This window comes from Lonchura striata, chromosome 3 (assembly GCF_050655825.1).
Source record: "Lonchura striata isolate lonStrDom1 chromosome 3, ASM5065582v1, whole genome shotgun sequence".
Lineage (NCBI taxonomy): Eukaryota > Metazoa > Chordata > Aves > Passeriformes > Estrildidae > Lonchura > Lonchura striata.
Window position 1 is genome coordinate 99702225 of NC_140705.1, and position 26848 is coordinate 99729072.

Sequence of the window (26848 nt, forward strand, 5' to 3'; positions counted from 1 at the left end):
TGTGTAGTTCCTTCACTGCTCCTGAAATCCATGCCATTAAAATAAATACTGGGTTACCTGTATTGGTCCTGCCTGGTTTTGTGGATGTCGACGCCTGGTCTGTTTAATAAGTTGGCAACATATCTCATTTTGAAGTTCAGGATGTGTGAGGCAGATCTGCAAAGCACTTTGGGCCAAAGATACATGGTAATCAATGGCAGGAGAGTCAACTGCAGCATTTATAAACAACTGGCAGGTCTAGATATAAAATAATAAGCAAGTGAGTTTACATACAAGGGAGCTTCAGCAAATCTTTAAGATGTTCTATATATCAAAAGTCTTCTTTAGCTGAAATCACAATTAGTAAGTTTACCAGTAGACTTGGAAAACTCTGCTGGTTCTGAAAAATGGGGTGAAAAGGGGCCAGAATGAATAAAAATCTAAACAGAGAGACTTGAGACAAAACACCTCCTACAACCCATGCTTTTCACTCTGTATCTAACAGAGCGAACTGTAACTGGGGTTGGAACAATTGTGGTGGCAGACAAGTTTAAGGACATGCTGAGCACAGCTCACCCCTCTACAGGACTTGGAAATTCAATGTCTACAACTCTAGTGAGCACAACATGGCAGCATATACACAGATAAAAAATCCATAACTCAGAGCCATCGATTTACATCTTGGCTTTCCATGGTATTTTTACTGTAGGTTAAATATGACCTTTCCTATACACAGTACTGTCTCAGGAAAGCCAGACATTAAGCATTTGTTGTGCTGTGTTAGAAGAAAGCATATTTATCACTTGTTGCATTTACTGTATACAATAGTTGAATTTTTAAGGGATAGAAGCAAAAATGCAAGAAGTGGATGGAAGCCAAATCTATTTCTAGTCTATTTTTATCATGAATGGGATGACTGAAACATGACGTGATCTGTTTCTAAATTCCCTACCTGACTTCTCAGCTGATTTCTACAAGGTTTCAATAAAGGTCATACAAGTAATCTCTAATTTATTTACTTTAGGTAAGTGTCTGTGATTTGAATTAGGTCTGAAAAGTGATTTCCAAGTTGATGTAAATTTGTTTTTATCAAAGAAGTACATTTCCTTATAAATTTTCATGCTGCAGGATTGCAGAAAATAAGATGGATGTACTTCTTTGCGTTGGTTCAAACATCCCAGAGAAACAAGCTGGAAAGTTTGCCTCTTAGTGTCCATGACAAAACATACAGTGCTTATCTTGAATTCCTCTCTAGAGCTGAACTATAACATCAAAATTCTCCAGACAGTTGATGCTTCAGGGAATTTGGTCTTTAGACTCATCTAAGTTTGTGGAGAAAATTCATTTCTCAAACCTCCATGCCTTCCAACTTGTAATTTATTTCACAACACACAGACAAAGGAATATCAAATTTTATTTAGTCTCTGAATTAGCCTTTATAGCCTGGAAGCAGGTTAATGGCATGGCAGCATACTCTGTCTCTTAGGCATCAACTACTTACCTGGCCTTCAGCTGGGAAAGCTGTAAGGCACAGAAAATTTCTCAAGAACCTAGCTGTGGCTCAGTGGTTATGAACCAGTATGTGTCTCCTAATCATAAAGTGTTTTTACTACACTGGGACATATGTGTATGCGTATTTTTAAAGATCTGTGAGAATCTTTAAAAATTGACTCAACACGTGTGAAATACTTTTAATAATTTTTCTATGAAATATTTTCTCTATTTATATTACTGAATAATTGGTCTTTTAAGAAGAGCTACATTATATGAAAATATTTTCTTTTTATTAAAAAGAGCAGTACAATCCCTGCTTTCTATCTCAGTTTTAAATAATCCATGACTTGCCTAAACTTAAAATTTACTTTTTCTTCTGATTTTTAAAATATCTCCCAGATTATTTAAATGCAAAACTTTTGCCTATGATTTTTTCCCTGAATCTAACTGAAAAAATAGTATTTCAGACAAAGTTTTCTGAATGCAGGGATCTGTCCATGCTGTTAAATTCTTTGGAACTTTGAACTGCAAGGTAAAATTATTATCACTTAAGATGGTCATGGATTTTTCTACTAACTTGCACTTTATCAGTAACTTATCAAATAAGTAGGAACACTAAAAGCTGAAGCCTAAACTCTTCCCTCACAGCTAAAAGTCATCTTTACATTGGAAGTTATAGTCTTTGGTGAGGTAATATGGGCACATTTTGCTGCTCTCTATTAGTTACTCCCACTAAAGATAAAAATAAACATATCTTTTTTCTTATCTGTTGAATATTTCTAATAAGCCAACTAACAGCCATTCTTTAGCAAAGAGTTAAACTAGTTAATAAAAAAGGCATCTGCTGTGGTTTTACCTTAAATAATTTAATTGCTTCAGTTTGCAAAGCTTCTGATGGCAGTGTTGTAAGAGGGGAAGTAATTCCTTCTTTGCTATGGCAAAGGGTAGGATGTCTCCAAATTTGAGAAGCTAAACAGATAAAATATATAAATTTTGCAATTATTCAGTTCATAAGTACATTTACTAAATAAGCATTGGAAGATCAGTATGTTGAAATGGAAATAAACTTACTGGCATCACCTTCCACATTTAATAATTTGCAAAGAAGTTGTTCAAACTCAGATCCAACATTTACACTGGTACTTCCAGCTGCAACTGTCAGATGATAAAGCCACGTGTCCTAAAGCAGAAAAACATAGCAGCTCACTCATTCCCTCCTGGAAGGAGCTGCTTCATCAGGATTCTGCTCTCAACTTGAAACCCTACCATGCACTCCTTTTGAAGCCCAAAGAAGTTTGCCTTTGGTTGAATAAACACACATTCATGGTCTCTGTGTTACAGATATTAAGCAAGGAAGATTGGACAGGGCTCTCCAAAAGTTTTTACCCTCAGAAATCAAGTCTAATTATCAGAGCATTCTTCCTTTCCTTTTCCAAAAGGTTACATAAATAATTTTTTATCACTGCCAGATCCTGCTAACCTGGGATAAGTCCAGAAAGCAAAGTGAGGTCTACAAGATTACTTGGGAATGAAGCAACAATAATAAAAATGGTTTTAACCCCACCTCTCATTGCTCCTTGACTACAAGTAGGGCAAGTCTATGCTACGTTAGTCTTGTCAGTGAAAATGGATAACAGTACCTCGTAACCTCTCAGCTACAGCTCTGTCTACAAGTTACTGTAAGTGAAAAATCTACTTATGCAGGCAAGCCTGCATATTTTTGTATATTTTAACAAGGATTACCTACACTAGCATTGATTTGCAGACAAACTGATCGATGTTAATAAAGCAGAACCTTCTCCTTATGATATCAAAATACAAGCCAGGTGACTTGTAGTCCTTCTTCTCAAGAAATATTCGTATCACAACACCATACTCATAGATGTGCTACTGAAACTCAATAAAAATATCCACTTATTACCTTCTCATGTTTGGATCCTATAAGAAGATAAGTGGGTCCTTGGTCTTTGGGGTGGATAACAACAGTGTAATGGGTTGATAATAAACTGCGACCACTGGCTTCATAATCTTCATCAGAATCACAGGATCTATCAACTTCTTCAACTTTTGCCTCAAAAAGCTTGATTTGACCAAGAGGAAACTAAAAGTAAATATCAAATTGGTGAGAAGGCTAATGTTTGTTTCAGTGCACACTGACTTTGTATTATATATTATTATATTTAGTATTTACACAATTTTTTTCTTATTCTACAAATAGAAATTAAAATGTGAACTACCATCTGTACCCATTTGTATTTACTAATCCTGCCAAGGAATGTCAGATAAGCCAGATGTTGCAGAGAGCAAAATGAGACCGATTATGTGCCAAAATCTGAAAATTAGGTTTTCAAAAATTATTTTCCAGATCTGCCTCTGTACATAGCTAATGCAATTAATGTATGTTAGGGTGAGAGAAGTCATTCTTCAGAGTTCCCAAACCTGGTTCCAAGCAAAAATTTCCTGTGTCAGGCCAAGAACTTTAATTATGACCTTGTTATTTTAGAGGACAGGAATGTACTGTTGATGTATCTGGTTTGTTCATACTCAAAATTCAAAAGGTGAATTTTTTGTGTGATAGACCTTCTAGTTGGTTTCTTTCTCTAGTCTGAGAGTTCACAGAGCTTCAGAGCTTCAGTGTTGAGATCTATGTAGTTAGCATCATTTAGCAGAAAATATTTTCTCTAAAAAAGCCATTCAAGAAGAAATTTTCACAGAAGTAATTATTTCATAGCCCTCAACAGGAAGCCTCAACAAACAGGAATATAGCATGAAATCTCTTCATGCTGGGTGACAGGACTGAGAGAGGCTGACTGGCTGTTCTACACAAAACTCCTTCCTTTCCCACAGCGCCACAGGTAAGGATTAAAAAATGATGTGTGATTTGTATTTTCTGTAGTGCTTCTGAAGCATTCAACTTTTTGAGTAAGATAAGATTCTGTGAATCAAAAGATGTTGTTTCACATGTAAGTACTCAAGATTGATTTATTCACCAAGTTTAACTAAAACACAATTTGCTGGCTTTTTAGTTTGAATACCATTTTGAAAGAAGGTCAATTAAATGGACTCCATTATTGTATTAACGAGTGCAGATTGTGTAATTTATTTCTGTACAGACAAAGTCAGCTACAGAAAACATGATTTTAATTAGCATATTGTTGAACATTAGAAATAAAGTAGCTTTGGAAAACTTTTCATACATATTCTGCTTACAAAAGCTGAATTCTCATTCTGTTCCAAGTTAGCAAACTTGTTTCAATTTTACTTTAAAAGGGCAGCTAAACTTCTTCCAGATGTGAGGGAAATATTCACAAGAATCCAGCAAAATTCTTGACTGAAGAAAATGCTAAAATGCCAAAATATTCAGTGGTAAAAATATATAAATTCTGATATGTTAAACATAGAGATTTTTCCCTAGGAGAAATTGTAAGTTAATTGTAATGTCTCTGTAGGATGACCTTGAGATTATACTCTAGCCAGTTGATTCCCAAATCCTGTTTTACATTGTTTTAAAGAGCAATTAAAATGAAATGTTTTGATGGATGGTTATTGCTACCTTATTCATACAGTTCTAGAAATGGGGTTTCGTTGATGTTTAAAATGGTTGTAAAAGGAAAGGATGACAAAGGGAACAACTGGCTCTACACAAAAGCTATGAATTACGGACTCAGTGTGATTATATTCTCAAAACAGAAGTACAAATATGAGAATGTCTACTGATTTTTTTGATAAGGGCTCAGTGGACTGTTCAAAATCCTGTTTCCAACCTGCCTCCATTAAAAAGATGTTTCTTGGTGACAAAATACAATGCCTTGGGAGCAAAGGGACAGGTGAAAGTCATGATTAGGAAGTGTCCTTCTAGCTCTTAAAGCACTGTGGACATACAGTGACATGCCAAAGAACAGGATTTGGAAGTTAACTAAGGGACAGAAAGAACATTTAAATTCTTGAAACTTGCCATCACTGCCCGCTGCAAAAGACATAAGAAAGGGTCTGCTTCCAGAACTACATGACAGCTGGGTCTTTTCTGAAGCCTGTAAGAAAGGGACACCTGAACTCCAGGCAAACCAGTGTCCCCCTTCATCTAGGGATAACATGCATAATATGTATCACATCCTGTAGAAAGAGACCAATGGGTGTGATCTCGATTGCTGGCTAGTAGACAGAATCTTCCAGTATGTGTATAATACCAAGGCCAACTGTACCTTAATAAAACTAGATTTCTGTTTAAAGTCTACATTCTCTGAAGAAACAAGAAAGGGACCTACCTTGTCTTCTTGATTACGGAAATAATACAGAATTTTTCCAACTAGGGTACACCAAACCCTTTTGGAATATCCATGTTTCACCTGTAATTACAAAACATCAGTAATCACAGAGAAATACTGACTGTTTTCACCATCTCTGAACTTTGGTGATATTGGGAATGCATGTCTTGTTTAAAGTTCCTATCCACATTACTGGACATGAAATTTAAACTGTGTAACTCTATTAAGGGCATAAGAATGAGAGCATTAGTGAGATGCTCATCTATACCAGAGTAAGGCCAGTGTTGGCCTAAACAATGTTGGAATAAAGCAGACTGGGGGAAGAAGTGTTTTCCTACCTTTGTAAGTAATCCTTTCATGGTTGGCTTGATTTCAGACTGTATGAAGAGAGGGCTGGCAGCCTGTATTTTAAGAACATTCTGCAGTACTTTGATCCATTCCTCCAAGATGTTGGGGGAATCTGCAGTCAGGTAGTATATTCGTTTCTCCGTGGTCAGCTGTGTAGTAACAAAGAGACTTGAGCTTCAAGCATTGACATATTTGATCCCACAGTGTGGGATTTGTAACATACACCACCAGTAGCTTCACAACTTCAGGGAGTTTATCCTCCCTATAGTACTTTTTAGTAATGAAACATTCCATGACCAGAAAGAGCAGCTTTATCTGGGAAGTTCCATGACAGCAAATTGAAAAAACCCAGTTCTCCTTTCAGATAAATGAATTATCTCTACCCAAATGGCTGACCCCACAACTGCTCTCTTTATTTCTATCCCATATGTGAGAATCTAACCTTTGTGGCAATACAAACAAGACTTCAGGTAGGCCTTTTTACATTTTCTGTCACTGAAACAATTCTTTGGTTTCAAATGAAAGGCACTGATTATTTAATTCCAAGTACCCACTTGGTCTTGCAGTGCAACAGGGACTGCAACAAGTGGTTGGCTTTGGGGATGCAGGGAATGCTGAAACACCAACAGAGGAGAAAAGCAGGCACCTGAATTGTTTGTTTTCCATCACCCCTTTCAATATGGCTGGATGCATTTAGCTCAATTTGACCTTGAGGCTTTCGAATAACATCACTCTGGTATGGAAAGAATGGAAAAAGAGTATTGTAAATCTACTAAGAAAGAGCAGTAAATTCATATAGGACTAATTTAAACATTAATCTTGATAAATACTTTCTAGTTAGACATTGTGTCCCTTGTACACTTCTTGAGGAAGTGAGTACTGAATTACTCTCTAACAGCTCATAAACCAGAAGTGCATTTTTTTTCCTTCTAGCAGCCTTAGATTATCAGAAAACAATCTAATACAAAACAACAGGTAAGTTACATATACTTACTGGAGATTTGTAATATAGCAATTCACCTCCTTTAAGCACAAACCACCGTCGTTTCCAGGTCTTTACTTTACCACCCATTTTTAACAGATATCCAGATTTTTCCAAAGGTTCCTGTTTAGAAGTTAGATAAAAAGTGGTTAGATACACATACATATCTCTGCCCCTCGGAAATAGGTATAAATACACAGAGAGATATATTAATTACTTAAAAGCATGCTAAATAATAATTATAGTATTTGATGAAACTTTTAATCCAAGGACAACGTTTTTACAGGCCTCAATTAAGACAAATGTCATGCACATGGGTAACTAATGAATATCCCTACTTACTGTTGTAGTACATGAAGGAGAGTAAGTGCCCCAAACTACACAAAAGAATGAAGAATATGATAATTTCTGATTTTACTTTCTAGTTGTATATTAAACAAGGAGCAAGATGAATAAAAGATATATGTGGGGTTTTTTTCCGAACTCCAGGTCCTAACCTGAAAACCAGGTATAAAGCACTGTAATTCTGATCTCACAGACAAACCTCTAGTGTGTACATCTGCAGAACAGAGTTCACACTTTTGCTCTGTGAAGAAAGCCTAAAATAATCTTCATCAGGAAGTAGTCAGTCCACTTGTATGTTAACATTAACTACAGACACAAGCCATTAAAAAGCTCCTGCAGGCTGACCAATACGTCATAATGGTTTGGTTTCTCTGGCCTGTCTTCACATGTTACTCTACCTAGGATTTCTCTGACGTTTTCCCTGTATGAGGAAAGGATACAAACTTATTACTGCACATAGATTTCCACTGATGACATCAGCTCCTCCTTGGAATGCCCTTCTATTTACCTAACTATTCAAATAGTACTTTTAAACTGTTTTGAGTATTTCATATGCAATCTGATACCACACCTGGTTCCAAGAAAGGAAATCGCAAGTAATTTGAATTGTATTCTGGATTGTTGACCTATTTTTTTTCCTTCATTATATAGGAAAGCTTAAAATTATCTTCCACTTTCCTTCACTAATTATAGTCTTACTTGGCTAACATTGTTGGTATATTTTGCTGTTTGTACTCATAAGGCAGTCTGTGAGTCAGCAAGATTGAATGAAAAGGTTTGGTAGCAGTCTTTGAACATAAATATATACACAGTACCTCAGGTGCACTTCTTCACAGAACTTCAATACTCACATTTTTTCCGTTATCACTAGATGAGGATGAGGTCTTAGGAAGTTTCTGCTCTGGCTCTGAATAGTCTGTATCTACTGAATATGCATCTGGAGGAATAGCATAGTCACTTTCAGAGGTCACAGAAGACAAAGATGCACCTGTAGTAAAAGAAGAAATAGAGTCTTTTTTCTTTATTTATTACACTAGAAACAACTGAGATCAGAGTAGCCATGCAGAAAAACATCTGAATAGAATCTGCAGGCAAATGTAAGTATCACCATAAATTCATCAGGAATCATGGACTTTTTTAGACTATCAGCACACTGAATTATTAGCACAGTGCTAATTCTCATTTTATTCATAATTAAACAGTTAAAGCCCCTTGTAAATGGAACAATAAAAAAAGTCTTCTGTATATTATAACTTTCTGTTACATTACCACAGCTTCTTTAAGGAGGGAGTTAGTGCCATGAATCATACTCATTGTCTAGAAAAAAAACCCAGGATCTTTAATTAAACGAAGCAACCTTCCCCCTGCACTTTTTCTCACTCACTATAGCATCCGGATTTCTCAGGCAACTGCTTGCGTACTAAGAAGTCATACTCAACATCTGCTTTGTGTTGAAGCTGTAGGTGACTGTGTTTTGCAATCAGTATGAATTTGTATACCAAGGTTTTCTATCAGTTTCATTTTCATATTTCAGGGAGGATTTAGAGTTTATTATCTTTAATTCTGAAAAAAATGCAACCTGCTTTCAATTCTAGTCAATCAGTAATAAAAAATTCAAACTCCTCCCTCATTACAGAAATATTTTCATGCAAGTTAATGTCTTCTTTTGTAAGGACTAGTGTTACACTCTGCAAGGTTATGCTCTCCAAAACTGAAATGAAAAGCCTTTTTTCCTTTGTTTCAAAAATTTCCCAACTCATTTGCCAATTTTATTCTTAAAAAAGACTTTTCTCATTTATTGCTTTGGTAAACCACCAAGACTTTCAGAGTGGGTTCTTCTCTTCTCATGGTGGATCTTTCATAACAAATTGCAGCGAGCTAATCATGCTTTTGGTGAAATGTGTGATTGCCTAGATTTTTAAAGAATGTTATCTCAACAAAGACATGTACATATATGTGTGTGGTTAAGAAAGGTTTCCACACATGAAACAATGCAAGGACTATTTTATGGGAAGAAAGTATGAACAAAAGGAATGGTTCCATTTTACAGACACAGATATAAAGTGCAGGTAAAACCAGCTTTTAAATTACCCAATTTAGCTTTCCTGTTGTGTAAGCAGTCATGGCACTGTTTTTTGCTCAGCAGGATGGCTGCTGGGAAGCAGGATCTATGGGTCATTTTCACACTAATTTGGGAAAACTACTTCACTGGAAACAGGACTGGACTCCAGCTGTGGCTGCCACTGGAAAATGTTGAGTGGGACCAGTGGCTCTGTCACTCTGCTGCTGGGTCACTGAATGGAGCTCCTGGTAACTGGGATTTCTGCATGTATAATTGAGACTACCAAATAATGTTATTTAGCATTTCTGAAACAATATATAATGAGGAATCTTAACACTTGGCCTCACTGGGATCTTGGTCTCCCTTGGTTTAGACAGTGAAGAAATACTCACAGAGATTTAACACTGATAATGTCACCTAATGAGGAAAGACTGCATCTTTCAATATTATGAAGCATATTATTTCCATTTTGCAGATGGAAAACAATCACCTAGAACTGTGAGATTTGTCTTCCACAAAACACAGGACATTACCAGATTCAAGTGTTCTAACTAAATCTTTGCACTGGACCTTAAGACAATCACTGTAAAACGGAAAAAAGTCTTCTATTGCATGAAGTGACAGAAACAAATAATTTATTGAGGGAACCAACCGTTCCACCTCCTTTCTGATCACATGAAATTGTTTTATAAACTTGAATATATTAGTGTTTTCTTTCTGATGGCAATTGTTTTTTCTATGTCATTTTTGTTTTTCTACAGTTTAAAGTCACAGGAAGTCCTTGTATGACAGAGTATAGATAGAATGGTACTTCTTACTTTAAATGTACAAGTCACTTTTCCTTCATAACAACAGCCAGCTACAAGATTAATGCCTTAAAAAGGTATTTATAACAATAGCAATAAAAATAAAGCCATTTATAACAGTCCTTTCTACTGACTGAGCAATAGATGTGGGCTTCTTTCTCCTTACTGAGTAATAGATATGGGCTTTGAGAGCCTAGATTTTAGAAGTCCACACTATTTAGTGAAGAAATTCCTAAGAAAATCATGTAAACTGCCTGGTTTTCCAAAGTTCCCAGAAGTTACTTGTTCTTAGGGTTTCGCCCACCTCGTTTCATAGCCCGAGGACTCCCTGGACCACTTCTGCTTCGAGAATCAGACTCGGAAGTCCTTGAGCTGGACCGAGAGCTGTCTTCTTCCTCAGATCCTGACGACTCATCTAGAAACGGGCTGTTGCTTATTTGAGTTGCTTTCTGCAGAAATGAACACAACATCCTTTGATAGCTTGCATAAGGGGTATCAGTCATTTCCTTCGTACTGTGGCAGGGCTCTGCTGGCTTCATAATGCTGAAAGCTGTTCTTGCCTGGGTTGTGAGTTTTGGCACAAAAATGTTAACATGAAACTGAATTCCCTCTGCCCTCTGTATACTCAACCACACCCATACTTTAAAACAGAAACCTGAGGTAGCTTAAGGCACTGGTCTTTCCAAATCACAAAAGGCTGCCAGAAGACAAACAATGCTGTGATTACTGACTGCTGGCTGTGTGACTAGAAACAGCTTTGGCACTGACACAAAGACATTTCTACACATACACACACTTTTAATTATGACACTGAATACCATGTGGTTCTGCTTAATAATTAAAAAGCCTTTGGAAAAAAATCAGCAAGGAACCTAAGAAGAATTAATCTAGGCCAGTAACATTTTATAGGCAGTATTTTTTTTTCCCCCTGTGATTTGACATTTCTGTTACTTCTGGGGATCTTTGATCTCTATATATCAGCTTACAACTGGTAGTATCAAATGTGAAATAGCAAGTTCCTGGATGTGAAGCCTAATGGTTTTTAAAAATTTTCTTTAAACAGTAATACAGTTACCCCTTTCAAAGTGGTGTAGACAGGAGTGGTCATGTTCTTATAGATCAGAGAAGTGTATAATCCAGATATGGAGCATGAAGTTAGTGAAACAGCATCTAAAAAAGCAACATATTGTATAAATTGCCTTCCTCATTTACCGTCCAATTAACAAAATAAAAATTGAATATTTTTTGCATTGTATAACTGTTATAAAAAACAAACTAACTCCTGAACTGTTCTGGATGTGAGATTTATAGCTTTTTAAAAATTTACAGTGCTTTTAAAGACATAAATAAAATTGCAGTCATGAACACTAGCCCTTTTAAAATTGGTACCTGGTATAGATTCTTCAAAGTAGTGAAATCCAAAGTAAACTCAATGAACAAAGTACAAATTCAGCACAAAGTCAAGATGTGAGGTACCAGAAGACAATAGAAAGATAACCTTCTAGGTTTCAAACAGCTGTTAACTAAACCTTTCTAAAAATATTTTAAAGGTCTTTGCTCACAAATCACCATAAGAAGAGAACTTTTGTTAATGGGACAATGAACAACTAAACCACTTACTTTTATTAAGAGATTCCACGGTGAAAGCTTCAGACATCCTTAAACCAGATTTGGCTACAGCATAAATTCTACTTTCCTATACAAGCAGAATGGATTTGGTAGTAGATAAGTAAAACACAACAATTACTTCTGTTCTGTTTAGCCTCCTAGTCTTTGTATTAGTGCAACTATGTGATAAAAGAGTTAATACAATGACATTCTCAATAGCAGCTGAAAAATGCATCCTTCCTTTTTGTGCTGTACACTGATAGCTGTAGCCTTTTTCAACATGTTTCATACAATATAAGTAACTGATTCTAAAAAATACTATTATCGGGTTCCAAAGAAGCTATAGTAAAAATGTTTTCTAATGGAATATTGTGTGTTAGGAGCAGAGAAATGCCATTAGAAGACAACTTTTTGACCATTTTTTGTGTTAAAAGGCTACAGTAACAAAATGTATAATGCAAAAAGTTCACTAAAATATAGAGAAGTTGTTACATAATATATAATTCCTGAATAATAATTAATAAACATATTTAATGATGGCTTTAAAATTTTACTTGGAAATGTGATAAATTACTTCTGTAATTTGTAGTTGTCTGCTGTTGACTTAATTGTCTAGATTGTGAGTGGTACAGTACTTACAGCAAGGGCATTGACACCACCATTCCTGAGCTGTGTTAGCGTTCAGATAAATAAATAAATGCAGTCATAAACATTACATCCGTGGATACACTCAAAAAGACATACATAACTTAAGATGTCACATGGAAAAAAGATGGGTTTGTCTATAAAATACAGACTATGTTTTTCAGTGGTAGGAATACTGTGCTGAAAATAAGACTAGATTCTGAGCTTGTAGTTCTGATTAAGGTAATGCTGTGTCTTGTCAATGAACATAAAGTCATTAAAATAGAGGCAACAAAAATCACAGAAGAGAGTAATGAAAATAAGTTAGTTTTGCTAGCAGGAAAAATACCTATAAGCACACTTACCCAGGAAGGAAATCGATGTAATGGAGGCGTTGGAGGTTTGTTGGTAGCACCTTTTTTTGTCGTATCACAAAGTTCCTGGGCTTCAGCATTTTGTGCTTCAGTGGTGTCATAGGTAAACACTCCTTCATCACAGCCAATCTCCATTTTCTCTAAAATATCAGCATCTTCTCCATCCACCAGATCTATGTCTGTTTCCTGAGGTCTCCATGGACGGATCATGCTTATGGCATTTCTATTTCTACCAAACATTCTGTCAGAACTCAGCTGGGGCTGGCTTAGGTGTTTCTTTGCTAACACTGAATTTAGACCAAAGACATTAGGAGTCCGTAGCTTTGGATGTGGCAAATCTGAGGGGAAATCTGATGGAGTTGTGCATTGAGAACCTGCAGAAGTTGCTAGAATTGGGTGTTTGGGTGTCAGAGAAGGAGTTAAAATTGGACTTGGGGTATTTGCCTCACTGGATGAGGATGAATAATCAAGTCTCTGTGACTGAAATTTTTTATTTAGTTCATCTGAAGAACTATCTTGGTCTTTCTTTTTCCTTGTGAAGTCAGAGTTGCACTTTCCACCCAGATTGCTCAGGCCTTTTCTTTGGGACCCTTGCTGCCATGAGTATAGCTTCTTTTGCTGAGTCCTCTTAACATCAAAACTCTCCTCTTCAAAGAGAGAACTACTATCATCAGATGCTGTCAAATACATTTCACTTCCCACTCTACTGTACCTTGCATTCTCTTCAGATGTGTGGCTTGAAAGAGTTGATGCACACCTGGATTTCAGTCCTTTATTGTCTCCTCCATCCTCATCTGAGCTCCAGTCACTCCCAGTAGTGCATGAGTTCTTTGACATGTCACTGTCTATGTCTTTGGATGAGCAGCTTGTTCTCACATTTTTGTTCTGCTCTGAACCAGAGGAACTTTGTTGCAATGACTTCTGACCTTTATTTGTCTCATGTACAGGACCAGCAAAGGTAGTTTCCAGGATATCCTTCTCTGGAGGAGAAATATATAATGAACATGAGAAAATTACTTTAGCAAACGTGACTGATAAATGGTTTTGTCATCATGCCTGCAAGTAGTAAGTAGGAAATAATTTCAAATGTATGAGAACATTTATTATTTTTAATATTGTAGATAATAAACATTAAGAAGAATATTATAAATTCTTTAATGTGACTGAATGCAAATTAAATGTACCAAAAAACTGTAATACATGTTACTCAAAGTTCTAGCTGAACTAAAAATATCAATAAATATAAAGATAGGCAGACTGGAGCCATATTTTAAAGCCACATATGTGTGAAAACAAACAAAAAAACCTAACAATAAGCCAACTACTTAAGAGGGCATACAAATTCAGCTGCTTTATTAAATCTAAGGAAAATTAAAGTTTAATAAAGCTTGTCAGAAAGGATTTTCATTAACAAATCAAGTATTCTGAGCATTTCTACAGTGTTTATACACAGAAATTTATTCTGGAAGCTATTATTGTATTCCCAATGGTGAATGCTTAAAATATACAAGAGTCTCATGGAAACTACTTCAGGAAAGACGCTGTGTTAAAAATAGCTTTGTTCCTGCTCTCTGCTTTTACCTGGTTTTACAAGAGAGAGCTATAGCTTGCAACATATTAGTGAGGCCTGCATGCTCCCAAATTAAATTGGATGCAAGAATAGGGTTCTTCTACACAGACACTTGGAAAAATCTGTGTTAAAGACATGTGTGAAGTTAATGTGGACTGAATAAGACAAAGATTTAAATTTCGCCCACATTAAAGTAATTAAGTCCCCATAATTATCTGTTTCCATCTAGGCAAGCCTATGGTTCTATGTCTTATCCTTTCTCTTGAAAAAAAAAAACTCTTACTTCAATTCCCTCCTCTGTAAAAATAGAAGTAATAATACACAGCCACCTTCATAATGAACTTGATGTAATATAAATACAGAAAATATTCATAGGATCTTTTTCAGTTTTAGATTTTCAAAACACCTCAGCTTGCCATTTTGGGTACCGTGAGTAACTGGAGAAAATACTTAATTCATAAACAGTACAAGGGATTTGAGCAAAGGACCAGAGCAACAACAAAGGTCACAACCACATCTTTACTTTGTAGCCAAAGCACCCAGGAGCCTCTTCATGCTGCCAGATAATGCACTAGTGGTATTACAGAGACTGTAGTGCTCAACAGGATGATTTCTTCCTAGTAATAGAAGAGTAGCAATGGAGAGGGAGACAGTACTGGTATGCACTTTGAAAACAGCTGGTTTGGATGCACTGGCAGAGTTGTTGATTTTAGTTTCCCACTTGTGTCAGAATAAAAATGGTAGTGTTGATGACAAGGTACCTGGCATGTTTTTGCCTTCAGGGTAGTTTGACTCCTTAGATGAAGCCTTGCTTATTTCTTCAAGCTTAGGAGATGGCTGAGGACTTCTTGCTCTATTTGAAAAGCATCCAAAAGTCAAACTGCTTAGTCGCTGACACTCTCCAGGCTTTTGTGTTGAAGTAACAGATTTCTTACCAGTAGCTTCTGAAGAATAGTAATTAAGAAATCTTGTGTTAGTGAGATACAACAAGCTATGCAACTCTACTCTATAGTGCAAAGTTTTTTTTAAAATGTAACTAAAATTTAGAAAAAAAATATAATAAAAATGTTTTATAAGAAAAAAAAGCTACCTGACATCTCTCCATATCAGGAGAAACTCAGAGCAATGTTTCTAGTTCTGAAAAATTGATATAACAATAGAAAGAAAAAAATCTTTTAACAATTTGACAGGAAATACAGAAGAGTAAGTTACCAGATTTAGAAGGTCTGTATGGAAAAGGACTTCAAGAGAAAGTGAAAGCAGAAAGTGATGAATGCCTCGAATATGAAATCTGTCCTCCTTGTTCATAAAAATCTCTGTGGCGGATCCAGGAACAAAAGGCCTACCTGTAAAACTGCCTAAAACAGTACCATGTGTTCATAATTTATAGCCTGTCATCAGCATGGACACTACAGATGGTAATAAATTTTTTCATATTTTTGGGCATATCAGTAACTATAGGGTCTCAAAACTACAGGGTCTCAAAAAGTCTTTAAATAGATCTCTCAGAAGAGAATGACTAGACGTGTATGGGATTGCTACTTATCAAAAGATAGCAAAGAAGAAAAACTATCCAGTTTCTTCATTAAAAGAAAAGTGCATTTTAGTTTAAAAACTTTATATTGTATATGAATTTGTAAATTTTCATATTTTCATATATAATGTGTGGACACACACTCTCCTCTACATATGATTTCTAAATATCTTTAGAAAGATGTATGTGTCTATATAATTTCTTGATAATGTATCTTACATGTATATGTAAGATACATTATCAAGAAATGACAGCTAGGTAGCAAAATAAGAAAATTTTCATATGATAGTAAATTGTAAGCTCAACCAAGTATGGAGAGGACAATGGGAACCTTCAGACACAAGAAAATTGGTTAACAGGCAACATGGTGGTGAATAAAATTCAACTGTGATCAATATGAAATAATGCTCCTTGGAGGGGATATTAATCTCTTTTCTATTTACACTTATTACTTGCAGAACCTCTTAAGTATCAGTGGTGCCCATTCACCCCTCAAAAACCAGCTGTGCCTTGTCTGTGTGTCTTTTCAGAATAAAACCAAATTTTTCTTTTCTAAAACCTTCATGTACAGTCACGCTGATGTCAGTTCAGACTCTGAAATCCTTGTGATTTCACAGAGTATTTTCAACCATGTAGATGCACACATTAATAGGGAATAGAAAGAAATATGCCATATAGAGAGAAGTTTTCAGAATATTTGTACATTTACCTTGCAGTTTAGATTGTACTGTTTTCATCTCTTTGGTTTGCTTTTGGTTGATCAAGCGGAGATTCTGATTTTCCACTTCTAACTAAAAGCATATAAATGTACTCTCATCCATTGGTGAAACATATCTTAAAAGTCATTACATACTTTACCTTTTCGCTGAATTTCTGCTTATCTAAGGATACAGCTAGTTCAAATAATAACCTCCTCTCTGCTAATTCTCTAAATACTAGTCTAGGCATCTCTTTATTCTGAACAACTAAATTCCCTGCAATGATTATTTGCTCAATTCTGCCAAAATCATTGCCCTAACCAAGCAAACCCATGACTGCTTTAAAAATCCTTTATCAGTAAGAGAAAAAGAAAACTGCACTGGCGTTTTAATAAAAGCAGAAGGCTAGAATTACAAACTCCTGTGCCACTTAGCAAAACCAGAGCGAGGAATCAGACAGAATGCTGATCCTAATGCCTCCTTACAATCCCACAGCAAAAATTTAAAAAAAATAGGTGCCAACAAAATTTATACAAAGCAAAAGTTTTTGTATAAGAAATAAAAAACCAAAAAACCAACAACCCTTTGCTGTAGCCCACAACTAGGAGGTAAAAGATGCTGGTTCAAACTCCTGCTTCAGATTAGAAAACAGATTTGCATCTGAGTATCCCTTGTCACACAGAAGGGAGCCAGCAATTCCACTTCCCACTGAGTGACACTTAGTCACATCTGTGAAACTAGCTTGAGATTTTCCATAAAGAGTAAGTAAATACTCTGAGTCATACTTGATTTTGTCCAAAGTTTTTCATTATAATTTTAGCTAACTTTATTAAATTATTTCTAAATAATTTATTTTAGCCCTCACAGACAAAAAAGTAAACATTTTATGTAAGAGACTTCTAGTTTCTTATTTCAAAAGCAATAACTTAATTGTTTTTCAACTCGAGTATAGCTTCCAGTTAACTACAAGAGAGTAAGATTTTAACTTTTACAGGCAACTTTAAATTCTACACCCAGGGAGGAGAAAGCACAGCTGCACCCCAAAGCTGGCAGCCTTAGGCAGGGCAGAGACATGGTTATCTTACCAAAGCAGAGAAAAAAGGGAGACAACTGGTCTCTTGAAACTAGAGCTGGTGTCCCTGAAAATATTCATGACTAAGAGTAGTGTGGGCATTGTGAAATAAAAAATGATCAAGGCCTTTTTTCTGCCAGGCCCCAGCAGGCTTGGTCGGCTTTCTGGGATTATTCACACTTTAGGCATCTGCTTGAATAAGCTCAGTTTGCCAGCTAAATTCTCTCAACTAGTGGAGAGAAATTGACCTTTCAGAGAGCAGTGCTGTGTCCTTTCTCCAGAAAAAGGACCCAGATCGTACTGGCTGACCAAATCAGGTATCAGCATTGAGGTGACATGGATACTCTGCTCTCTGTGCCATTGTTTTCAATTCTCTTCTTTCCAGCAAATAAATATAAAATCAATGAAACTGGGAAGCAGTTTTTACCATGGCACGCAGGCCTTTAACAGCCAAAAGTTCAAAGGGATATCCAGTCACACCATTATATTTTCTGTGTAAGTATTGTAGCAAGAATTATACCTCATGAAGCTTGACTGTCACCCATTCTTTTATTTTAGCTGCTTTTTCTTCTATGATTTTTGCTTCTTGCAGTCTTATTTGCTTCTGGAAAAAATTGACATAAGCATATTTTTCACTGAGTATATAATCTGCCTGAGTAGTATCTTCAGACACAAATCCTAAAAATACTTGAAGAAATTCAGGCTCCTGGATAATATATGGTAATTTTTAAAAAATGAGGAATAGGGTCTTCACAGAGGCTGCTGTTCCTCTTTCCTCTAGTAAGAATGAAAGCTCTTCAGGGGGGACAGTGAAGAGGAATATCATCTTTCCCCTCTTAAAGGTCACATGTTCTTTCAGTGGAAGCCAGAGCTTAATTTGAAAAGGAATAAACACTATTCAAATTATATACTTCCAATGGGAACCTCTTTAATCAAACAACAGAAATCATGCTAAACTTTTTTGTCATCCATTCATCTAAATTTTTACTTTTCTTTTGTATAATTAAAAAGGGAATTGATGTTTCTTTTTGTAATATCCTTATTTCTAACCTGTTCTTCAAGTTGTTGCTCCAATTTTTGTATTATATCATTTTTATCTTGTATCAGGATCTCCAGATCTTGACATCTCTTATACAACCTGGTTTCTGATTCACTTGTTTGAACATTTGCTGCTTTTAATTTCTCTTCCATGATCTGCACCTATTTGGAAAGTCAATATAAAAGTTTAAGGAACATAACACTCCAAGTTAAAGGTAGTAATTTAATCACAAAATAAACATAAAATTGCCTCCACACTTACGATTTAAGACAATCCTGCAAAGTTTTGAAACCTATTTGAGAAGAAACCCCATAGTTCATTAGATCTCCCTATTCATTTAATACCAACAGTACTAGCAACACACTGGAAGATCTTACACAGGTTTTGTTACTATTTGGGAGGCTTGTAGTTTTGTAACACAGAAGCTTTTATAAACACCAGTATGGGAAGAATGCAATTTACTTACAGGGAACTGTAAGCAATGTTATAATAAATAAACAATTGCACACTGTAAAAAACCCCAGCAAATTGTTGGTAGCATTCTAAAAGATTGCTTAAAAATACTTGGCTTGTAGTCAGGAATGTTTTCTAGCTCCAAATGAGTACATGAACCTTTTAGTCTTATAATTTTCAGTTTCTATCTGTCTCACAATAAGATATGAGGAATGTTTCAGGGATACCAGAAATATGTTCAGAAAATGTCTACAGCAGCTTAAGTCTGCCATTTGGAATCAAAAGGCAACTTCGGTTAAATAATTAGCCACAGTCTCATTCTTTAAATGATGTAACTTCTACAAGAGGAACAAACAACACAGAGCAGTTCTATCTAGAGGCAGTATTGGGTAGCCTGATTTTATTTTTTTACAGATCTTCTAAAACAGATTATTGTTTCCTCTCCCTTTTGGTTCCACATGCATCATAAATCAAAGACTCATGATGCATCAATGAAGAAGCTCATTCCATGTATCTACTTTTGATTTGTGATGTTAATTTTGACTTTATTGAAATTAACTGAATAGTGAGCAAGGAAAGGTGTTAGAACTCTCTGTTAAGACAAATCTATAGATTTCAAAAGAAACTGTCTTCTCCATTTTTAGAAGTACTTAAAGCAATGTTTTGAATTTCGTCTCATTAAAGTATCACATGCACACAGCTAGTGGAGATACTTATTCCATTTTTACCTGCTGAAACGCTCTCTCTGCTTGACGATCAGCATCTATAACTTGCTTCTCAAGCTGCTGCATCTGTAGATGTATAAAACAGTTATTACAAACAGTTATTATTATTATTATTATTATTATTATTATTATTATTGTTGTTGTTGTTGTTGTTGTTGTTGTTGTTGTTGTTGTTGTTGTTATTAGCAGTTAAATGGCCATGCCTTAGTGGTGGGCAGGAACATAAAAATAAAAGGATAAACTGTGTGTCAGACTGAGAAAAGAATACACCATCATGACTGTATTAAAACATTGTAAATACTCTTCAACAGAAAAAAAAAATATACACCTTTTCTTCATAATTAATTTTCTGGCTGCCATATGACACACTGCTTTTTCTCCTCTGCCAGCAAGAGTAGAAATTCCTCTGATAATAGTCCTGAAACTTTCCTCATGTCCTTCCAAAAGAGGCAGGAGTAGAGGGAACTTGGCTGCTAATCCTTCTGATGTTGACAAATTTAGTGTTTTGGATAAATATACTGCGAGGACTGTCCCAGACTTCTCTACTGTTGCATGAAAGAAGGCAGGATGTGGCAGAAGGGACACAGTGGCCTCAGGTGCTCCACAGCAGCAGTGGATGAAGACAGAGACCAGCATCCATGGAGAAGTGCAGGTCACCTCTGAGAGGGGAAGGCCCTGATCTCTTACTTTATAGTGATGCCTAATGAAGCATGGGCTCAGTCTTTGCCCAGGGCATTGGAAAACCCCTGCAATTTACAGGATTTATTTTGAAGGCTTTCCCAACAATACAGAACAAAAGAGGCTGGAAAGATATACTTTGTCTACATTTTGTTTTGTTATGAGCCCTCTAGGCTTATTTTGCTGAATTTTTTTATAAAGTAAGCCCTGGTTCGAAGTAACACTTGAAAGCTCATAAGGTATTCCATGACTTAAGGATTTAGTGGTTCTCAGGAAATATCTAGATAAGACGTCATTTCGTCTGAAGAGAATGAAACATCAAATAATTAATATTGCCATACTCCCTCAGTATTCAGCTTGAAAAATTGTTCTAACAAAAGTGTATGATGCAAATAATGTAAATGAAACCCATTTATTCCTTCTTCAGTTTACTGCATGTTTTTAAAATAATCAGTTTCATCCTGTCTTGTTTGTACTTGATTTCTGGATTTTTCAGTTTCTTTTTCACTCTCCATCTTTTTTCTGTTCCCAATTATGCTGTTAATCACATGAAACTTTTAGCACCATATCCATACAAGGACAGAGTCATCATTTTCTATCAATCAATAACTGAAAATGGAGAAAATGAGTTTTCACAAACAGAAAAAAAAGAGCTATGACTCACCTTCTAGTACTTTCTCATACAATACAAAACCCCAAAGTCTACATTATAATAATACCACAACACCACTGATACAAGAGCAACAAACATTTCAGAATCCACACAGTTATGATCAGGTCCCCAGTGAGTTGTTTTGCAAGAACTCTTCTAAGGATGTGATCTTCCCAGTCATTCATTTGCCAGATGAACAGGGAGATAAGCCTTCTTTGTTCCTCTCTGGTCAGATATTTAATTTCATGTTTAAATGACCTCATGTTAAGATTTTAACTTCGAGTTTAATTTTTGGAATTTTGACTTCTAAGGTTACTTTGCATCTGTCTTTTTAGATTTACATTCAAACTGATGTTTGGTTTGCAAGACTCACTTTAATATAATTTTTCAGACATTTATTTTTTAGTGAGTTGGGATTCAGAAATTGAGGTTACTTCTGAATATAAGATCAGCTAACATTTCATTGTAGTAAAGACATTGTGCTAAACATAGTGGAAGTGCAGGTACTAATAATGAACTAATACTCTATAATGTTTTGACTTAATATTATGACAGAAAACTATTATAATTGTGACAGAAATTATAATATTATGACAGAAAACTTCAGATATTTATATTGTGAAATTCACTGATGAGTAGCAAGTTGTTCATCAACTTTCACAGGCAATTTGGAAATGAATGGCAGCAACTGGCATATTTACATTTCATAAGTTAAGGTCATTTCATCTGTAAGGCAGTATCAGAAATGTGACAGATTTAATAAATGGAACTAAAGCCTGAAAATGTTGTTTGCCAAATTCACCCAGCTTCCACTGCAGCACAACCAGCTCCCAACGTGGCTTAAACCTGCAATCAGCTGTTCTCTCCAGCAGCATCTCAGGATCACTGGGTACTGCTGCTCTTCTACACAAACACTTGAGTCCTGGAGAACCCAGCGCACTGAAGGGCCATGTTCCCTCCACAGCTGAGCACTGACACTGCACAGTGCACCTCTTGTCAGGAATACACACTGTTGCACAGGACTAGGACAGAATAATCTGTTCATGTAGACTACTGGGACAAAGAATGTGAATAAAGCTCTTGCTAATATGAATGTAAAGCCAGGAGCCAAAGAAGCTGAGAGAATACTACCAAGTGAAAGAGCATTCCAGGATTACAAAGGCAAGAACAAAGTCTATTTTTGCTTCTTCAATAGTTAACTATTGAAGGTTTCAAGAAGGTGTGCTAAGAATCCTTGTGTGGTCTCACAATATGGATATGTCAATCAGCTTCCTGGCAACAATTAAATGTGAGAATTTATTTGCAAAATTTCTAAAGAGTCTTCAGCTTTCTTTAGGAGACTCCTGTTAAAAAAAAGCAACCTACATTATTCAGCATTTCAACATGCTGCATGCCCCAGTTCAACACACCTCTTGTAGGGAATTATTCTTGTCACCCACATTGGATTAGTGCAAACCACCAATCAAATATCATGGTTACCAAACATGATCAAATATCATGGTCAAATCAAATATCACGGTTGCCAAACATGAGCACATCTGTTAAAATTAAACTTGCCAGCATTTTAATAATTTTGGTGCTACACAATAATCATGGAGTCCTGATTTTCCCATTATTTAGAGTTTATATAGGTTTGTTTTGCAGGGTCTACTGTAACAATAATGAAACTTTAAAGATGGTTTTTCCACTTGCATAAATAATCACCAAATGTTTTTTCCTGAAAAGTTAGATTTAAATCTATACTCTGCTTTGCTTGCTTATAAGCCTATGAAGTTAAACAGAAGAAATGACTACCATAGAATACTCTGAAGGCTATCAAACTTGCTGGGCAAAAGATTGGAACAATTTCTAAGTTAAGAATTTTTCTTCATAAACAAAACCTAACCTTAAACCTTCTTCTTAAGTGAGTGACACGTTTCTCAACAGTGATCACGGCATTACTGAGAGAAGGTGGAAATATGAGGCTGGTCAAATAGCTAATGGTTTAAATCAAGTCATGCTTTGAACTCATCAAGAATAAAATGCAGTGCTAAATCCTTTGTACCCAAAGGCTATGAAGACCATTTCAGACCATGCATTGATAGCTTAAGATCCTCAAATATTTTTTTTTTTTTAATCCTTAACCAGAGGATGGATGTGGCAGGTAACAGCAGCCATATCAGAGGCGAATGTCAGATGCAGAAGAACTCTCACCTCTGGCAGCATCCTGAATACTGACAACCAACTCTGACTTTATAAAGAACACCATTTGAAAAAAAAGAAACATCTGTTCAACCAGACCTCTGTCCCTCCCACTTCTTTCTGTATTATACCTCAGCAAATTGCCAGTGTCACTGGATCAGCCATTAGGTGAGACATTGCTCATGAACTACTGTCTGTAAAGGATCAGCTGACATAAAGTTGGCTTCCCAGGAGAAACATGGAGGGCCATCATGTTATTAATAACATATTTGGCATGTGAAATATGTTTAAGCTTAATTTTCTATCATGTCCCAAATAAGGTAACTTGAAATAATGCCCCAGTTCAACACATCTCTTGTAAGGAATTGTTCTTGTCAACCACACTGGATTGGTGCAAATTCAGTAAGAATTCAGAGATGTCCTGTCATAATCTATGCTCGTTTTTATTTTACAGTCTTAAATATACAAAAAATAGATAAATATTGACTAAAGTACACAGGTAAGGAAGAAGAGATGCTACTTTAACCTGCACTTTCTCCTTCTGTCTTTAAGTGAAAAATCCTCTTACAGTTTCCAGAAAACAGATTAGTGCATGCTGCATCAATTACTGTATTACAGAAAACAGTTTCTATTGTTAGAAACAGATTTTAAACTTAGCAAGGAAATAACTACTCTACATCTGACACTCATCAAATTGAGCTATTTTTGTTCAAACAATGAACAGAGAAATGCCACATGTGAATAAATAGTCAACGCTTTGAAGAAACATGGCAGCAATAAAAACAGAGGTGTACTACCTTGGAGGTCTGGACATTGAAGTACAACACACAGTCACTGGGAATTTTGTACAATACAAAGGAAAATAATAAAGTGATTCCTTTTCAAGGGTCACCTGTAAGTTTCTTGGCTGTATTCAGAAATGTTAAACATACATGTTTTGTGTAAGTAAAGAAATATTCATTTGAGTAAAGCACATATTACGTGAAATCAGCAAAGGGTATAAACTCAAAACTCATCACTTACAAATTTCAAAAATGCATCTTTTGTATGCATATATGTGTATATAGACTTTCATTTTTGTACATATATGTAGAGATCATTATTCCTGTTGTGTGTATTTGAGAGAAATTACAGCAATAAAGTGACGACTTTCCTGTTGCTTGAAATAGCTATTTAACAATTTTAAAGGGAACATTTTATTTTTAAAATTAAAATTGTTGTAATTAGTTTCTTTTGGAAATCTGAAAAATGTTTGTTATGCATAGGAACAAACTCCTATTGTTTACTCAAGTCAATATTCAACACAATTTATCCCATTCATATCTGAAATTTACATTATAATCCTTGCAAAATATTGTGTATCTTAGTTTTTAATATTAGAAACAACACAGTTGTATTACATAGACTTTTTTGAAATCTTTTTGAAATGCATATAGGAAAAAATGCAGCCAATTATGAATAAAAAGAAAAGCATCACTTCTCTGTATGTCTTTCAAACCATGTTGGTAATAGGTCAAAGTTTTATTAAGAAAAAATGAGTTAAAACCTAATGTTTCTGAACAGTTTGTCTGTTGATGAAATGCAGAAGTTCCAGTGATTTGAGAATTATATGTTTCGAGTCTGTTTTTCTTGCACTTCAGTTTTCAAATCTTCATCATCTGAGAAAAAAGCCCAAACTATCTGTGGCTGAAAAAGAATGTTCCCCATTAAAACAAACAAACAAACAAACAAACAAACAAACAAACAAAAACCCAACCAAAAAAAACCAGTAAATCCGCCCATTTTTGTATTCAGTGAACTACCAGTCCTTATACCACACAGGACTTACCAAAACCAGAGACATGGGCATATTGTTGCTTCTATAAATAAAGAAATAGGAGAAGCAATTGAGGGATAAACACACCTCCAACTGTCTTTCAAAAGTGCCAGTAGATATAAACAGGTGATGAATACACAGAGGCTGGCAACTAGAAGACGCTCATTTTTCACATTGAGTAAAAAAGATTCTAGAAGTGCCTTTTAATAGAAGGTACGAAGACAAAAGATCTGAAGGGTTTTTTTTGTGTGAGATACTTGGTAAGTTTATAAATGGTTTGAAGAATATGCCTGCCAGCTACTACATCTGAACAAGATTTACCCTTTTTATTCTATATTTCTATCTTTAGACCAAGTATTTCAACAATTCTCTGCATTTCTAGAAGAAAAGTCAGTACTTCTTAAAAGCAAGTGATCTGCTCCTCAATGGGTTGATGACAACCAGTTTTCACGTTTTACAATATGCTGTGCCAAATCATATACAGCCTTGCACATATGAGTTAAAAGTGCAAGTTAAAAGCAAAGAACTCTTATAGAAGCATGACTTACTCTTTACAAAAAGCTCTCTCTTCTAGTAGTTTAGCTTAGGAAAATACAGTAATATTCTTCCTAGTTCTCCAATTCATTTATTAAAAACCTGACTAGGTATGTTCCCCTATATTTTCCAACATTATTCCATCTGCCTTGACATTTCTATATATTATGTTATCTCTATAAGGGCAGTACTGCATCTTTATAAGTTACAACAAACTTTAAAATATGACCTGACCAATTAAGCCATATATACAAAACACCTTAACAAAGAGATGTGAAATAAATATACTAACGTTTCATAGGAAAAATAAAAAAGAAGATAATTTGTAAAGAAGGAATGAGCACATGCCTTGATAAAGAAATACTTTGGTTTTTATTGACTCATTTTTTTTATCCCAAAGGGAATGCAATAATTAGACTTATCTTTAATTGAACAGCTTTGCATTTAACTTAATAGTAGAAATCCAATTTGTTCTATAATCTAGGAAATTATATTTCAGACCCACCTGCATTTATAAAATTAAATATGCTTTCAATGAAAAATTGTTATTTTGGCACAACAGCTTTTCCCTAGAACAATATGAAAATCAGGTTTTTAGTCCTCAAAATGAAGAACTGCTTTCTGACCCTAATATTCTTTTTTGTCACAGATATCTCCAAAAGGACTAACACTAAAGACTAATTCTCAATGGGGCTCAGATGTTCTTTAGGCTACTTACAGACAAAGCATGTATTGTAGATGAAATTTTACGGTTTGTTATTATTTCCTACATGAAAAAAAAATCAGATAAAGAATTTGCCACCTGGATTAAATTCAGAAAACTACAGCCTTGTATTTCCCTTCCTATCTCACCTGAATGCTCACCTAGGTTGTGACTACTGCAACACAGCTTAGGCTCACAACCTGGCAGTTTGCAAGCTGCCACTTTTCAGCACTTACCCATGGTTTTTCTTCTCCCATCATCTTCATTTTAAATATCAATTAACAGGTAAATGGCCACAAATCTTTT

The 26848-nt window shown here is 35.4% G+C and overlaps 1 protein-coding gene and 1 long non-coding RNA gene across 7 annotated transcripts in view; one reads left to right on the top strand and one right to left on the bottom strand.

The window, feature by feature from the left end:
• The window catches only part of LOC146768038 (uncharacterized), a 41867-nt gene extending 18294 nt beyond the window's left edge, over positions 1-23573 (top strand). The window contains exons 3-4 of the long non-coding RNA XR_014954005.1: positions 4205-4328; positions 23436-23573. This is a non-coding gene — a long non-coding RNA (uncharacterized LOC146768038). The remainder of the gene's footprint in view (positions 1-4204; positions 4329-23435) is intronic.
• The window catches only part of PLEKHH2 (pleckstrin homology, MyTH4 and FERM domain containing H2), a 50723-nt gene that overhangs the window by 12947 nt on the left and 10928 nt on the right, over positions 1-26848 (bottom strand). For 3 of the 6 annotated variants that reach the window (XM_021526437.4, XM_085575957.1, XM_085575961.1), the window contains 18 exons: positions 19982-20044; positions 18812-18961; positions 18282-18365; positions 16701-16782; positions 15219-15401; positions 12879-13867; positions 11902-11977; positions 11357-11451; positions 10586-10730; positions 8265-8401; positions 7081-7191; positions 6733-6819; positions 6077-6235; positions 5739-5819; positions 3395-3574; positions 2545-2653; positions 2330-2442; positions 58-237 (listed from right to left, as the gene is read on the bottom strand). In XM_021526437.4, the coding sequence (XP_021382112.2) occupies positions 58-237; positions 2330-2442; positions 2545-2653; positions 3395-3574; positions 5739-5819; positions 6077-6235; positions 6733-6819; positions 7081-7191; positions 8265-8401; positions 10586-10730; positions 11357-11451; positions 11902-11977; positions 12879-13867; positions 15219-15401; positions 16701-16782; positions 18282-18365; positions 18812-18961; positions 19982-20044 (3024 nt within the window). The remainder of the gene's footprint in view (positions 1-57; positions 238-2329; positions 2443-2544; positions 2654-3394; positions 3575-5738; positions 5820-6076; positions 6236-6732; positions 6820-7080; positions 7192-8264; positions 8402-10585; positions 10731-11356; positions 11452-11901; positions 11978-12878; positions 13868-15218; positions 15402-16700; positions 16783-18281; positions 18366-18811; positions 18962-19981; positions 20045-26848) is intronic. The other 3 variants (XM_085575958.1, XM_085575960.1, XM_085575959.1) reach the window with 3 other exon arrangements.